Source organism: Balaenoptera borealis, assembly GCF_965194805.1.
Source record: "Balaenoptera borealis genome assembly, chromosome: 5".
NCBI classification, from domain to species: Eukaryota; Metazoa; Chordata; class Mammalia; order Artiodactyla; family Balaenopteridae; genus Balaenoptera; species Balaenoptera borealis.
This window is the reverse complement of record NC_138862.1, coordinates 120,130,278-120,147,717: the sequence shown is the minus strand read 5'-3', so window position 1 is coordinate 120,147,717 and position 17,440 is coordinate 120,130,278. Positions and strand designations below refer to the sequence as shown.

At 38.2% G+C, this 17,440-nt stretch overlaps 1 protein-coding gene across 3 annotated transcripts in view; it reads right to left on the bottom strand.

Moving 5' to 3' along the window:
* LOC309629893 (phospholipid scramblase 4-like) overlaps positions 1-17,440 on the bottom strand; it is a 41,621-nt gene that overhangs the window by 7,657 nt on the left and 16,524 nt on the right. For 2 of the 3 annotated variants that reach the window (XM_082394464.1, XM_082394465.1), the window contains exons 2-8: positions 16,161-16,187; positions 14,848-14,958; positions 8,035-8,270; positions 4,796-4,838; positions 3,642-3,868; positions 1,907-2,068; positions 49-207 (exon numbers count right to left, since the gene is read on the bottom strand). In XM_082394464.1, the coding sequence (XP_082250590.1) occupies positions 49-207; positions 1,907-2,068; positions 3,642-3,868; positions 4,796-4,838; positions 8,035-8,270; positions 14,848-14,958; positions 16,161-16,167 (945 nt within the window). In that variant the 5' untranslated portion in view covers positions 16,168-16,187. The remainder of the gene's footprint in view (positions 1-48; positions 208-1,906; positions 2,069-3,641; positions 3,869-4,795; positions 4,839-8,034; positions 8,271-14,847; positions 14,959-16,160; positions 16,188-17,440) is intronic. The other variant, XM_082394466.1, reaches the window with a different exon arrangement.

Sequence of the window (17,440 nt, the reverse complement as noted above, 5' to 3'; positions counted from 1 at the left end):
ATCAGAAAGAATAATTCTCTCAGGATAACTCAGAAGCAAAAGGCTTACAATGAGGAAGCAAGCTCCAAAAATCATGGCTTTCATTGTCACATCCAGGTCTAATGGGAAGTGAATTTCAAAGTGGTCAGCATCACTCATTGCTGATAACACACCATTCCACTTCCGAGTAATACTGCCGATACTGGATACACCATCAAGGGATATGACCTAGAAAGACAAGAATGTGACTTTATGATTGAAAGGTGTTAAACTACATGCTTTATTCTCCTGTTTATAAGCAGTTTACACTGAGGTAGTATAAATATGGTGCAGGAAATGAATATAGTAATAATATAATTTCAAATAGGGAATTATTGCCAAGAAGGGTTAAGTGCCTTGCAATTGGTTGACAGCCAAGCTGGGGAGTATCTTACAATTCTCAGGCCAGTGTTCTTTCTTCACCCTCAAATGAGTTATTAGGGAAGCCTGTCAGAGGAGGTATGATTTAAACTGATTTTGAAATTCTTTTTCATATAGCAAAGGGTGGGAATTGGGGATTGGGAGGGTGTCTTTCCCAGTCGAGGGAAACACGTTAGCAAAAGCAAGGTGGTATGGTTCTTTTCACTTCACAAAATCCATATAATCACTCAGGCTTTTGTGGGCCCTGTCTTCTTAAAGTATGTCAGAATCCCAAAGGGCTTCAGCTTCTAGAAGGCACTTGCCCCAAGGATAATACCCAAACACTACATTTTGGTGATTAAAATGGCCCACACCCCCTGCCCTCAAAATCTGGCTTATCTACATTTTCTTTTTTTTTTTTTAATTTTATTTATTTTATTTTTTGCTGTGTTGGGTCTTTGTTGCTGCACGCGGGCTTTCTCTAGTTGTGGCGAGCGGGGGTTACTCTTCGTTGCGGTGCGCGGGCTTCTCATTGCGGTGGCTTCTCTTGTTGCAGAGCACAGGCTATAGGCGCGCAGGCTTCAGTAGTTGTGGCTCACAGGCTCTAGAGCACAGGCTCAGTAGTTGTGGCACACGGGCTTAGTTGCTCCGCGGCATGTGGGATCTTCCCAGACCAGGGCTCGAAGCCCTGTCCCCAGCATTGGCAGGCGGATTCTTAACCACTGTGCCACCAAGGAAGCCTACACTTTCTATCTATCTATAACGGCCTTTTAATAAATAAGTAATGGTTGATGAGATGGTTATGTAAAATGAGAACTAAGGAAAGTTTATCGGGTGTCATAGAAAATATTTGAATGAGCAATTTTGGATTATCAATTTTGTTGAATTTCGAGGCATTTAGAAAGAACTCTTTAAGAAGCCCAGGAATCTCCTTTGTCACAACTGTTAAGAGTAATAAGCTATCATTTTGTGGCCATTGAGATGAAGGCAAAACAGAAGGATTTTCTTTCTTCCAGAAAATGTTATAATCCACTATAAGATTTATCCTTGTTTATCACTGTCGTCTTGTTTCTTGAGGATGCAGACAGACTTCTATCTTGCAAATAAGCAATTTGCACAACCTCAGGGGTGCTCTATTGGTTCTGTGATATGTGGGGCCTTTTCATTACTCAGGACCTATATTCTGTTCCTGGAAATCTTTGGTAAAAATGGTTAGTGAAATACAGCCAAGAATAAAATAAATGGATTAGGTTAGGCTATTTACTCTTAGGTTTAACGTTTTAAATGGTTTCTTCTTATCGTTATCAAACACTGAAATCATGCAAAAGAAGCTCACATTGTGGAAAACATTAAGCAATCCCCTAATGATAATTTGAAAATTTTTCAATGTCAACTGGTTAGTTAACTCTTTCCTCACATTACTTTATTCATTCACACACAAAAAAATCATCTAAAAGCGCATCATTCTGAGGTCTGTTAGTAGATGTAGAAAAAAATGGTAGAAACATTTATTTTTATATTTGTTTACCTCAAAAACAGAATCTGAACCACAGCCATAGGTTGAGCATGGCCCAAGCACTCCCATCATATCTTCTTTCTTCTCGTTTTGGATGCTGTACACTGCCCTGCACAGGTTCCAGTGTTCGGCAACAAAGCCAATGGTGACGCCAGGAGGACACTGCACCTCCAGCTGCAAATGAAGCAGTGACAGAGGTGAAGGTGCTACATGTATAGGTATACACATACACAGATACACACAACCTAGGTATGTTCCTAATTCATTCAAGAACTAGGGAAACTGCCACTGGGAAAGAGTCTTCCATTATCCCCAGGCTATTTCTTAGGGTTGTATTTCAGTGAACAGCCTTGAGAGATGAAGTCATGTTCCCTTTGGGACAAAATTACTGCTTGTTATAAAATGGTCAGTTCTCCAAGCTCCATGTCCCTCAGCTGCATATGTAGCATCTACCTGGGATCCCCTGAGTCATCCCTGTAGAACTTGGGGATGAGGGGACCTACGCACACGTGCTGGAGCTCATGCTGCTTCCTGTGCTGTAATAAAGTTCTTTGCCCCTGACCTAGGGGTCTCATGTCTTCTGGCACAATCCATGAAAAAGTAACATGCCAGCTTCTTAGACTGATATCTCAGACATGACAATTGTAATGGAAAACAAAAGAGAAAAGAGGCATTCTGAAAATTGTGTGTTGTGAAGACAACAGAATGTGTGTATAAGTGTAGGATGAAGTGGAGATTCATCTCAAATATAAGACTGTTATTACACAAAGACAATAATGACAAAGGAGTAAGCTATCTGACAATTGCTAATATTCACTGAGCACTAAACTATTTGCCAGGCACTATGCTAACACAGTTGACATTTATTTACTATATAATCCTCCAAATAACCATCCTATGAGATAGGTACTATTAATATCTCCATTTTATAGGTGAATAAATCAAGGCACAGAGGCTATAAGTAAATTCTATTGCAAATGCTGGTACTTAACATATAATTAAAATCCCAGTAATCCTAGGAGGTATTTTTTTCTGCCCAGTTAATGTATTAAGAACACTGAGGCTAAAACAGGTTAAGTAAATTGCCCACTTTTAAGTAGGTGGCATATTCGAAATTCAAATTCTCTTGGATCTCTCTCTAAAACTTTTCTTTTCCCTGTAACAAACAATTTTCCTAGGGCAGCACAGATTACAGAAGAGCAACCAAACTGTAACTTGGCACACCTGCTTTCTAGTTCCAGCATCTACCAAGTGTAACACCATCCTCAGACACTTATTCTTTTTTAGCCACCCTTTCTTTGTCTGTAACAAGGTGTAGATTATGATGGGCAGAGTAAAAGTATCTGAAGTTTCTTCCGATTCTATTTAAAAGCATGTCTACATTTAGTGTGACCTTATTTGGGGATATGTAGGAACATTTAGACAAATGTGTGTTCTAGGTAACGGGCTAATTTCTAATTCAGTAGACACAATGGATAGAATTGCGATCACTGACTAAATAACCCTCATTTGTGCTTGACCCCCCCAGCTAGCACCTGAAGACATGAACCCACATGCAAAATGTCTTTGTGGTTTTTCCATAGGTAAGACAAGTTGGCATTTGGCTTCCTTCCCCCCACCCCCACTATCTTCTTCCATTCTGCCCGTGCCATGAAAGTCCCCTCCTGTGTAGCTTTGGAAGGAGCACAACCGTGCAGGGAAGAGTTGGATCAGGAGGAAACAATGGATGAGACTTCTGTCCTCTGACCTCTTGCCTGGTGGAGGGGCAACAGAAGCAGCAGCAGGTGCATCTGAAAGGTCTCTGCATTGTCATGACTTCTCGGCCCATACAGTCAGTGACCCGGAGCACAAAGGGCCTCAGTGTCCGATAAGCATTCCTGGTGTAGTCATCTGTGTCTTCGGTCACAAAGTAAACCATCTGGCCCAGGTTGTTTTTAATATCATATGTATTATTAGTTTCAAAACCTGTTATCACTAAAAATGAGAGAGCCATCTTATTTTAGAAGCAGTTAAAATGGGCCTCAAGAAGTCCTTTCATAGTATTTCACAGGGGTCTAAAGCAAGAGAGCTCTTTAAAATATTTCAGGCGAAAAATATGCAATTATTAGAATGCCATTGCAATTCATATGCCCTATAAGTATATACGTAATTTTGAAATTTTAAAACATTTCTTTTAAGAAGTTCAGTGTAAAATGATTTTTAAAACTTTTCCACATAGAAGCAAAGATTGGCAACAATATTCCTGGAATACTTGAATTAAGAAAACTTTAATTATAAAAACATTTAAAGGAAATTATACACCAGACCATGAATTAATCAGCTTATGAAATATGCTGAGAGGATTAGGGTCATTACTAATTGCAAATAAGAAAACCAACCAAGAAAAGTCAAAGGCTCTATGTGGAGGTAAAATGAATGAAATGAGGGTGTAGATCTGATACAGTGAGGGGAACTGAGAACAGGCATTGTGTTTACCGGGATTTTTTCTTACTTCCACAGCATTGGACTTAGAACTCAGCAGACTGAGACTCTATTTCCAGCTCTGCCGTTGATTAGCTGACTAGGGTGCCCTTGACTAGCTCGTCTAGTCTTTTTGTTCCTTCTTTTCCTTGTCCATGAAAAGTGAATATGGAGGAGTTGAGACAAGTAAAGGATAGGGGGTTCGACCAAGTAAAAATGTTAAGTCCTTTTGAAATCTAAGAGCTCATGTATGATGTGTAAACAGATAAAATTATACAAAGTTAAGTCCCTTTATTACTTTCTTGAAGATAGGGTAATAGAGGATAGTCTTTTCTCTTTGAACCACTAAAAAATGATCAATATAAATAAGGAACTAGATATTGGATAATGCAAATTTTCACCTGATTCAAATATTGCTGGACACTACAAAATTATACATACTTTCCAGGGGTTCAAAATGCTGAAGAACATGTATGTTGTCCAACTGTTGGGATAGAACAAAGCAATTAGGAGAGAGAGAAATAACAGAATCAAATCAAACCAGTATTAGAAAAAAAAACTGATGAGACAGAAATTAAATGTATCAATTGATACAAAAATATCTTTCTGAAACTGAATGGAATCAAAAACATTTTTATCAAGCAAAATCAGCCCATCTGCACCTGATCAGATGGTTATTAGCAGAGCCGTCCAGATAGAACACTTTCCTCCAGGTCCACCGTAAAATACTGAAACAATTCTCTAAAATATCAGAAAATCATCTTCCTGCTTCCGTAACACCACCTAGAAGAAGCTATGTTGCCTAGTTCAGTTCCTACTCATTGGTCTCTCTGACATGTCACCCACAGACTGGAGTTGTCAGGAAGTTCGGGACAGTTTAACATGGACCAGCCACAGAGAAGCCAATTTTCTCAGGGGCTTAGGGAGAGTGAATGAGGCAGGGTGGACCTTGCACAGGAATGTCCGATCTCATATTACTTCACAGTACCTCTGAAAGAGGTTAACACACTGACTTCCATTCACTTGGGCTGCTGATGCCAGGGTCTTCCCTAAGTGCAGACTTTAATAGGGGAAGATCCAAGAGAGCTGGAAGCATGTGAATAGGATTAGGGCAAAGGAGAGGAAACATTCTCCAAGGATGGAATCCCTTGAAAAGGGAGGTTGGTAATACCATTAGACCAACTTCTACCTTAACTTTACTTAGGAGTCACTGTAAAGATTAACACTTTGGCCCATCATCTGTTATACCTGAGAACATCCTAGCAGAAAAGAAACCCCCTTAAGGACAGACTACTCATATCTATATAATTTTAGATAATTTAGATCATTAGATCATTCCTAATGCCTGAGCCCAGAACATTGCCTGAAATGCCATATTTTACCAAACGTTTGTTGAATACATTAATTAATGAACATTACCTTACTGTGGTAATAAATAAAATTTAAAATAATGTAACCTGACATAAACGTTTTGTGGCGTGATCCATTACAGGAGGGTATAGAGAGGATACAATCTTTCTTTCATTAAAAAATTTTTCTTTTATGAAAACACAGTCAGGTGAGAGGGCCTAAACATGTCTTAACAAAATTATCAAAAGTGGCCACTAGGGTGGTTTACAGTCCCTTTGAAAAACTCTAGGGACTCTTAAACATCTATAATTAAAAAGTAAAAATATTCACTGCTTGGTAAGAGCTTCCACTGCTGAGCAAAATATTCTAAAGAAATGATGCCTGTTACTGTGAAAGAAGTTTACCCAATAAGATACTACGGTTGTTAAGAAGCAGTTCTAACAAAGTGTGGAGTCACTGGCTAAGGCAATACTCTAGAAATAATGTAAACCTGCTACTCTGGATGTTAAAGTGTCAGGATAGTCCTGATAATGATTCATGTCATTTGCACACGAGATGGCAAAAAGACTATGATAGGGACTTCCCTGGCGGTCCAGTGGTTAAGACTCCACACTTCCACTGCAGGGGCCATGGGTTCAATCCCTGGTCAGGGAACTAAGGTACAGCCAAAAATAAAAAATAAAAGGCTAGGATGAAGAAAATGCTTGGATGCCTGGCTCTGTGTCTTCCACCTACACACAAGGTGGTTCAACTAAAAACATCCACACAGCTATTATCCACTGGGTGGGTCCCATGTGCCAAAAATATTAGGCACGTTACAAACTTTATCTCATTAAAAATTCTCCTAACAACCCAATAGGGTAGGTATCACTAGCACTATTTTATAGATGATGAAATTCAAGCACCAAGAGGTTAGAAAAGTTACTCAAGGTAGTAGAGTGAGGAGAGAGTAGAGCTAGAATTAAAAGCCAGGTGTGTCTGGCTCTAAATCTGTTTTGTTTCTTTTTCAATTTTTTTTTTTTAACTAAAAACATTGCTGAAAGGGAAAATAGAATTCATAAAATATGCCCATTTAACTTCACTGAAAGTAATAGAAGAAATCAAGAAAATGGGTTTTTAATATTTAAATGAACAATATTAAAGCTATACATTTTTAAAAAGAAATGACTCCAGATATTGGATTTCTAAGGAAATTTTCTATATTCATCATCAAGTAAAAAAATAAACTTTCTAAACTTGGTTAACTTATAAGTGTTTTATAAGCTTCCAAAATAACGTAGGGGTTACCCTAGCACTGTACCTGAATGACTGGCTTTGTCAATATTTTGCCAAACAACAGGTTAATAAAGTTTTTGGTTTATGTAAAATCCAAATTTTCCTGATCCAACTGTATTACTTTCAAAGATCAACACTATAACTTTGTAACAATGGTTTTCAATGCACAGGATTAACAGTCAGTATATAAAACTGAAAAGAGAAACATGTCAACTTCAAGGAACATTTGGTTGACTACGGTGGGGAGACATGTATTGAATTGGCAAGTCCCTTGCTTATAATGTATCAATATTTCAACACTTGCTTTTTCTAAAAGTGAAACATGATTTAGTAGTTTCTAAGGGATTTAAATACTAGGTTTATCTTATTTTCATTAAGCAACATTTTTATTTCTGACATGGGTTTTTAAACAATACCATTTGGCGGTACACAAACCTGTGGGCATGTTGCCCCAGTTTCTGAAATGGATGGCCCGGTCCTAGAATGTCCATATAGATAAAAATTAGGGAGTCTCTGTGTTGTGGAAAGGGGTTCTCTGGAACTTGACCTGAAACAGTATCCTTGGAGGTCCCCTATTTTTATTTACCTTGTATGTTTTGGGAGGTGACAGGACTGGTTGATGAAAAGTATGGGTGGTGAGAAATAGCAATGGCCTGAGGCACTGAGTGATTGACTCACTGTCTACCGTTCTGTTCTTTGTAATGTTGCTTTTCTTGACGTTCAGCCTTTACTTCTAAGCAAATGACACTCCAATTAACATCTTTGATAATTTTTCTTCTATGCCAATTCCTAGTTTTTAAACTGCCTTCGATAGGATATCTTGAATGTCTTAAAATTCAATATACAACCTTCACAAAAACCATAGTCATCCCACCAAAAAAATCCCTATCTTCTTTGTTCCCCATTCACATTTCTGAAATTAGCACTACCACTCCTATAGTCTCACAAACATCTGTCATCACTGACCCATCACCTTTATCCACTCTATCCAGCCTCTTCTTGTTGGATCCCCAGTCATACTTTGTAAGAAAATAATTTGGATTTGTGTGGAGTACCTGGGCTAAATATTCCAGACCTGGAGGACAGTTTGGCATAACAGTTGGCATTGGCATCCATACTACTGGAGCAGAATGTTGTGGTGCAGGATATTTTCCAGGCTGGTACTGGATAGGATGGCTACCACCAGTGTGCATGTACAAGGGGAAGGTAGTGGGCTGATGTGGACTGTAGTATCCCACAGGCAAGCCTCCTGGGTGGCCTGCAGGAGGAGGGACAGCTGGTCCAGGGGGCCCTGCGTTCAAAAACAAATGGAAGTGTTATACATTATAAACACTACAATATATTGGAAATTAGCATGACTTTTTACATGGAGATGATATGGATCACACAACCTCCACTTAAAAATAACAAGGTGCTCGGGCTTCCCTGGTGGCGCAGTGGTTAAGAATCCGCCTGCCAATGCAGTGAACACGGGTTCAAGCCCTGGTCCGGGAAGATCCCACATGCCATGGAGCAACTAAGCCTGTGCGCCACAACTACTGAGCCTGCGCTCTAGATCCCGCGAGCCACAACTACGGAGCCTGCGAGACACAACTACTGAAGCCCGCGCGCCTAGAGTCCGTGCTCCACAACAAGAGAAGCCACCAGCCCGCGCACGGCAATGAAGAGTAGCCCCCGCTCGCCGCAACCAGAGAAAGCCCGTGCACAGCAATGAAGACCCAATGCAGCCAAAAATAAATAAATAAATACATTTATTAAAAAAAAAAAAAATAACAAGGTGTTCCATTTTACGAGTGTGTAGGATGTACCAAAATGTACTAAGGGGATTTACACATTAACTCATTTAATCCTCTTAAGCCTTATGAGACAATTATTCCCATTTCAGAGGTATAGAAGTAAGGTTGAAATATCAAGTTAACATGTTAGCCTCTAGGCATTAGCTTCCTTCTTTGGAGATAATAATACACCTACTTCATTAGGTTATAGTAGGATTAGCGCAAGGCCTAGCATATAATTAGCATGGTTAAGTTTTTGTTACTATGTTTACTGTTATTATTGTTTAAGGTCATAAAGATAGTAAGGTCTACTTAACTTCAAAGGGGTTCTTTTAATGACTGCTATCTAACTCCAGAACAGTTTCATCACCGCCCCCCTCAAAATCCCATACCCATTAGCAGTCATTCCCCATCTTTTCCCCCAGTCCCTGGAAACCGCTCTCTCTATAGATTTGCCTAATCCGGACATTTCATATAAATAAAATCATGTGACATAGCCTTTGTATCTGGTTTCTTTTACTTGGCAGGTTTTCAAGGTTCATCCTTGAACTTTGCATTAGTACTTCATTAATAAAAACTAGTGAAATAACAATACTCATGTCAGACAAAATATACTTTAGGACAAAAACTGTTACTAGAGGTAAAGGACATTTTATTATAATAACAGAAGTGTCAATCTGTCAAGAAGACATAATTATATACACCTAAAAGCAGAGCTTCAAAATACATGAAGCAAAAACTGACACACTAAAAAGTGAAATAGGCAATCCAAAGAACAACAGTTGGAGGCTGCAATACCCCACTCACAATAAGGGATAAAACACCTAAGCAGAAGGTCAAAAAGGAAATAGAAGCATGAACAACACTATAAATGAAACAATACATAACAGGCATGTATAGAACACTCTACCCAACAACAACAGGCTAAACTTTCTTCTCAAATGCACATAGAACCTTCTCCAGGAGAGACCTACTGGCTGGCCATAAAACAAGTCTCAACAAATTTAAGATACCTGAAATCATACAGAGTATATTCTATTACAATGGAATAAAACCAGAAATCAATAATAATAGAAGAAATTTTGGAAATCACAAATATGAGGAAATAAAACAATACACTCTTAAATAAACAAAGGGGTAAAAAGAAATCATGAGAGAAATGAGAAAATACTTTGAGATGAATGAAACAAAAGCACAATATACCAAAGCTTATGGGATGCAGCTAAAACAATGCTTAGAGGGAAACTGACAGCTGTAAACACCTACACTAAAAAAGAAATATCTCAAATCAGTAACCCAACTTTCCACCTTAGAAATAAACCAAACCCAAAGCAAGCAGGAGGAAATAATAAACACTGAAGTAGAAGTGAGTGAAATGAAACAGGAAAAACAATAGACAAAAATCAGCAAAACCAAAAGTAGGTTCTTTTAAAAGATCAACAAAATTGAGAAACCTTAAGCCAGACTAACCAAGAAAAAAAAAATGTACTTCAATTATTAAACACAGGGGTGACAATGGGGACATTACTAAACTGTTACAGAAATTAAAATGCATCATGAGGAAGTACTATGAACAGTTGTATGCAAAAGCAGGGTCCTGTGCATGATCCCTGCACACAGCACCACCAAGGGGGTGGGAAGACCACCTAAGCTGCACCTCCTGCCCAACCCACTGATTCATCCCTACCCTCACCCTATTTAAGGAACCAGCTCACCCCCTGCCTTGGGGGTGAGCAAGGCCACCTGTTACTTGTTCTCGCTCCCTCTGCTGTAGCAGGGATCCCAATAAAGCCCTGCTTGAATTTCTCATCTGGCCTCTTAACAATTTCTGTTGGTTAAATTGTCCAACGACCTGGGTCTGTAACGTATTCACTGGTAGACACATAGTATGTGAAGGGATTAGAGAGGAGGGGCAAGTAACCTAGGCAGAGCAGATACCCTGTGATGTAAGTGCTGACACATTAGACCCAGCCAGCACCTTTACGATGCGCAAAGGTTTCAGATACAGCAGGTACAAAATGAGCAGCTGCACAGGGGAAGCTCAGTACCACAGGAGTAAAGGCCATGCATATATAGAGATTTAGCAAACAAAACAGAAAGGAAGGTGGGGAGGAAGTGACGATTATGAAAGACCCATGCTCTGTGCAAAGAACTTGAACTTTATGCTAATAAAATGTGGAGTGACCAGTTTTACATTTAGAACCTTTATGAATGAGAAGGTTAGATTAGGAAGGAGGTGCCTGCAGGAGTCTAGATGTGAGCTAAGGAAGTTTAATTGTGATGAAAAGAGTAGAAAGTGGAGAAATAATAATCCACTTTTAAGAGACATATTGTGTTGATAATAGACTGGATATGAGGAAAGATTCTCAAGTTTCTGACGTGGGTCCCTGCAGGCCTCCAGTGTAGAGAAAGAACAGAGGGCATGTGTTCAGGAGCAAGATGCCCAAGATGCACTGAGGAATCACTGAGTTTGAGATTCTGGGTCACCCAGGGCAAGTGCTCTACAGGCAGGTGGAAATGCAAGTTTAGAGCAGAGGAGACTGATGTAGGTAGGGGCTAAGGGATTCATAAGTGGTTAAAGGCAAATGAAACCATATGGGGTATTCCCAGCATAACTTAGGAGAGTGTAAAAGGACAGGTGAATGGAAGAGGTGAGAGAGAGGACAGGGCAGGGCAGGGCTGGACAGGGGAGTGGCCCAAGGACCTCTGGGGAACACCGGTTTTTAAGGTTAGGGGACACAGAGCTCTTGACAGAGACCAGGAGTCAGGAGAGACTAACGGAAAAATAATGGTAACCAGAGACAGTGTTAAATTAGAGCTAAGTGAGAAAAAAAGTGCTAATGTCTTCAGAAAAAATGGAGGAAATTTCATGTTTCAGTTTGTTGTGAAATATAGACTTTAATTCCTTTAGGAGTTGTGTTTAAGAGTACCCAAATTGGATTGGAAATCGGATATCCCCCTCTTTTTTGTAGAACTCTTATTAAAAAGCATACAATGCACCTAAAAAGTCACATAAACTATCACAAAAATACTAATTGTTATATCATTTCAATGAGTTGATGATTAATTCTTCTGGTACTAACCATGTGATTTTAAGATAAAAGTACGTCATGGAACAAAATTTGAGGATCAATAAATTAGAAAGAAAATTATAATGTAGATTATGGTGCTATTCAGTTTAGAGACTATACTTCTAAAAAAATTGTATACAAATGTATGTAATCAAATGATTTTTGTTGTAAGTATGTATTATTCAGAGATGTTAAGAGAAGTGAAGAAAAAAACATAATCTAATTACGTGTGGGAAATGGTGTATGTTTTATACTCTCTTTTAAGCTTTAAAATTGCCGTTAAGGGTTCTGACTGTTCTGCAGGAAAACACAACAAAACATGTTTAACTTTGTGTAACTATAGTATCCCACACTTATTTAAATAAAGAACTCTGTTATGGAGCATTTTCCTACCAATGCTAGTGTGAGAAGTACTGCTTTATGGGATTTGTGTTTTCTTAGTTATTTTGAATATTATCATCCTTTTTTATTTCAAAAAAGTATGTCATTTTCCTCTTTAAATAGACTACATATAACAAAGGCTTCTTTATTAACTATGCTTTTAAACATATTTGGCCCAAAGTTATTTTCAATGGTAACAAATATCCAGTAATATAATGCAAATGGAATTATATAATTGAATTTAAAGAAATTCATTAAAGCTAAAATTTCAAGTATAGTATTTCAGGTTCCTTAATGTGAATCAAGGGCACACAATTTGCATCAGTATAAATAAGTATATAGTTCAGCCACTAGATGGTGATCACAGTGAATTTTTGTTGCTGATTTTCATAACTGAAAATTCATTAGTTGTGCTATTTTTTTGATACAGAAAGGAAGAGACAGACACTTTCCCAGATGAGCAGAACATGATTTATAACCAATGTTTACTTCTTAGAAACGGTGGAGTTTCTGTTCTAGTGGAGGTTCTTGGATATAGAGTGATTGGTGAATCTAAGACAGATTATGTAGATAATGCTGATAGCCACTGAAGTAGAACATAGAGAAATGTATATATAGTGATATTACAATGTAGGGTTGTCAAAAACTTGGATTTAGCAGGGGTTAAGCCATAATGAGGGGTTATACTGGATCAGATTCACACAACATGCATACACATGAGGGAAAGGGGAAAAGGAAGCCCTGTTTCCAGAAAACACTGCAGGGGCAAAGGCTACCTGAGCTCCATGAATCATATGTCTGGAGCCAAGACAACATCCTTGCCATCATCCTGTGGATTCTGGGGTTTCTTCTGCTCTTTCACAGCCTAACTCACTGGTTTCTGCCTCTGAACAAACACTTAAATATATATTTAAAGAAATATCACTATACTTCATCATTTTCTAAATCACTAAAATGTATTTGAATAAAATCCTGATTAAAACTATTTCCTTAGTCAAAAGTAAGAGTTTTTTTTTTAGATGTTTTAGGACTTTAATGTCCTTCACACGGTCAACATAAAACGCTGACAATGGATGAACAATAGGGGAAAAGACTGTTCAGCGAAGATCTTCCCGAACTCACGGCATCACTGGTCAAACACCATAAAAAGAACAGTCACATGAACAGTAAGGGAGTTTAACAGCATAACTGAAAAACAAAGAACCAACCAAGTAAGCAAGCAAGCAACCAACCAACCAACCAACCGTTCTTCTACCCACTGAAGGGAAAGTAAAAGTGAATCAGGGAGCTTCCAAATCCTGTGAAGCAGCTTAAAAAGGGAGAGGGGAGGGCGAAGGGGAGGCACGCAACTGTTGAGAACGTAACACTCTAATGCACAAGGTCAAGGATCCTAACAAATTCTCAAAGTCTCAACATATACCAACACAAACCATATTATTAGAAATATAAAGGCACAGAGATATAAATGCATAGAGATATAAACTATTTGGTATTAAAAACAGACCTTGCTATATAAACATACAGTATGTCACTTTTATCCCTTTATGAGAATAACAGTATAAAGAAAGATCTCCAGTTTGCCTTTTAGTCTGGAACATCACAACACGGTCGGTCGGTGGTGACCTGAATTAAGAGCTGCAGAATCCAGAAGACCCCGCTGCTGTCATCTTGCAAAGGATCAAAATTCAGCACCTAGAGGGCTCCACCCCACCCTCCATGCTGTGTGTCTGCGTGTCTCTAAAAATAATAACCTGCAATTTGCGTACAATTAAACCCATAGGCATCTTTGAATATGAGATCTAGGCAGAAAAAGTAGCAGCAAAGACAACAGTAGCTAGAATTTGGTAGAAAAGCAAGAGAAGATTTTTTAAAAGCTTCCACTTCAAGTCAGGATTAAGGTTAAGTTTCAACAGCTTGGCTTAGCTATGGATGTTTTGTTGTTCTCTGGAAAAAGAAGAAAATCTATCATAAGCATGTTCATTCAAGAAAAATACTGTGTTTGTTTAGTTTTTTTAGCCATGCCCAAGTGAACAAGTAAGAGTATTTTTAATTTTAAAGAATTTACATATTGCCCAAATACTTAGGAGTATCTATTTTCCTGAGTCCCTGAGTACAGTATGAGTTGTGTATTCAGACTTATAAAAATATTTGCCGAACTACAAGCTCCTGAATCAGAACTCAAAGCCATTCACTTCCATTTTTCTGCACTTCTCCTGCCATTTGTCCCAACCAGACCTTCATGACCCTGAGCTTTTGGACATATTGTTCTTTCTGCAAGGTATGGCCCTTTCCCCCTTTCCTTCGATTGAGAAATTCCTCACGTGCCAGTAAAACTTGATTTCCTCATTTTGTGCTTCCCTCAAATCCCCAGTAGAGGCAGTTGCTGCCCTCTGTGCTCTTCACAGGACAACGTTCTCTTCACATTCAAGCAAAGAGAATGCCATCAATGTTTGCACAACTTCCTTCCTAAGACAGGAATATAATTCTAATTAACATCTAGTAAACTACTCGGCACGCTGTAGGCATCCAGTATTTATTTACTGAATCATTCCATTAATTAATTAGTTAATTTTAAAGCAATCTTAACTATGAGTATGGTTTTCCAGAGAGGGGAAAGATTCTTTCTGAATATTTAACCTACCTGGTACAAAATGGGAATTGTACTCAGGAGGGGCACCAGGTCTTGGATCAGGTGATTTTATTTGATTCTCCATTTCATCTGCAGGTTGTTCAGGGCCTGTGGGGACTATATTTGGGGGGAGAGAAAGGGGACCTGATTTACAATGGGAATGATAATATGATTACAGAAGACATTCATTTTTAAAATTTTGGTATGCATCAATGAATATAACCAACATGATATACACTCATTTTTTATAAAAAAAAATTCATTATGTATATTAGACATCAACCTATTAATATATTTGATGAATTTTTAGCCTGAATATGGACTTAAAAATAAAACTAAGCAATTATATTGTTATGATCAAAGCAACAAGCTTTCATGCTAGTGTTCAGCTGACCTGATGCTCACTCCTACCTACGTAAACTCCTTGCACGTAGCAAAACTTCTTTCTCCTATTATATAATAGGGAGAGTACAGTCATTTATAGAGTGAATCTGATTTATTCCCGAATCCTTTTTGGAAAATGGCTGTGTTTAAATAAATTCAAAGCACAACATGATAAATACTTAATAAATTTAAGACATAACATGATGAATACTTAATAAATTTAAAACATAACACAATGAATACTTAATTAATACTTTAAACAGCAGTAGTGCTACACACAACTCAGCTGGAGGTGGTTCAGTCTTCACCTCCAGTGAGTCACATTTTTACCATATTCTGCCTAAAAGCAACCTAGATTATTGTAACTGCTGCAAGGGAGGTACTGAAGTCGCTTTTCATTATGTTATAGCTTGCCCTCTTGTTGAAATTAGAGAAATTACTCACTATAAGGTAGTCCTGAATCTCTTAACTGGTTGACTTTTATCTCATAAGAAACACAAATCCCACAGATGTGGTGTTTCTCTCCTTGTATAATCTCCTACATTGCTTGAAAAAGCAGGGCTACTTTTGAGCCTTCTTCTGTAAAGGCAAGCTGCCACCACAGGCTTTTTATTACTATTACCTCTCTTTGCAGATTTACTCTCCTACCTGTATTTTTCCTTTACCTAACTTTCCCCCACATACTTTAGAGATTTTTGCAGTACCTATATGCCAGTATAAAACCCTTTTAATCCTTTTCTGTCAAAGATAAAGAGGAATGTTCATATATATAAATGAACAAATGAGTGTATATATATATATATATATATATATATATATATATTCTTCAAATATTAAACAAGTGACTTCAAAATGAAATAAACTCCAATTTTTTAAGGAAAGGAATCACACAGTTCACATTTGAAAATAAAGCATATTAAAATTTATTCACAAAAACTTACCTGACATTTGAAGAATTCTAATTAATCCTGAAAAAAAACACATTTTATACCTTTAAAAATATATTCATATAGTTACTATTATTATTTAGTGATACATGCAACAAGTCCTGTGATTCTTTTAGTCCCCAGTTACTTTTCTTTCATTCCTTCATTAATTCAACAAATATTTCCTGAGCATCTATTATGTACCAGGGACTATTACAGGTATTGAAAATACAGCAGTAAACGAGATGGACACTCTGCTGGAGATTATATTCTAGTGGAATGAAACATATCAACAAATATTTAAGATTAAATTTAGATAGTACAGTTATGAAGAAAACAAAGTTAAAGATTAAGAAAAACATGGATGAGGAGCTCGAGGAGGGTCAGGGAAAGCCTCTCTCAGGAGGTGACCTTTCAGCTATCTGAACTATGACAGAAAGCATTATACTAAAAATGTAGGAAGAGAGTTCCCAAAAGACAAGAAAGTAAGTGCAAAGAGCGCGAGATGGCAATGAGTTTGGGCAATGAGCAAGGGAGAGAAAGAGGTCAGGTGTGACTGGGACACAAGGAGAGAAGAGAACCGAGGTCAGAGATGGAGACAGAGGTCTGATCATACCTGAAACTCATGGCAAAATGTTTGGAATCTGTTGTAATTGCATCTGGAGAGTCTTCGGGGGGCTTTAATCAGTGGAGTGATCACATCTGATTTAAACTTTGTCTTGAGGGGGCGGGAGTAGAAGCAGTGGGGGAGGGATGGCAGCAGTAATCCCAGTGGGAGCTGATGCTGGCTTAGACTGGGGAGGTGACACGAGAGAGGGTCAGATGCCGTCAGATGCTTAACAAGATTTGGAAGCAGAACCCACAGGAGTTGCTGATGGACTAAGTAAAGAGAGGAGTCGAGGATGAGTCTCACTTTTTAAGCCAGGGTACCGGAGCTGATGGTGATGCCATTAGCTGAACTAGAGAGGAAGACGGTGGGAAAATGTTGGGGACTGGGGAGGGCAGGAATCAAAAGTTTAAATCGGGACATGTTATGTTTAATAAGAGTCCAAGAGAAGACATGTTAAACATTTAAATAAAAAACATGTATATGTGAACATTATGAGAATAACTTAGAGAAGTAATCTAGAAGTTGGGATGATATTTGAAACAAGAGGTGGAGGTTGGGGAGAGAGTTCATTGATTTCATTAATTCAATCAAGGGGAAAAGATTATTAGAGAAAGGAATTTCAGTATTTCAGGTTTCTGAGTTCTGGGCGATGACAAATAACAAGGAGAAAACATCAGCAAAAGCT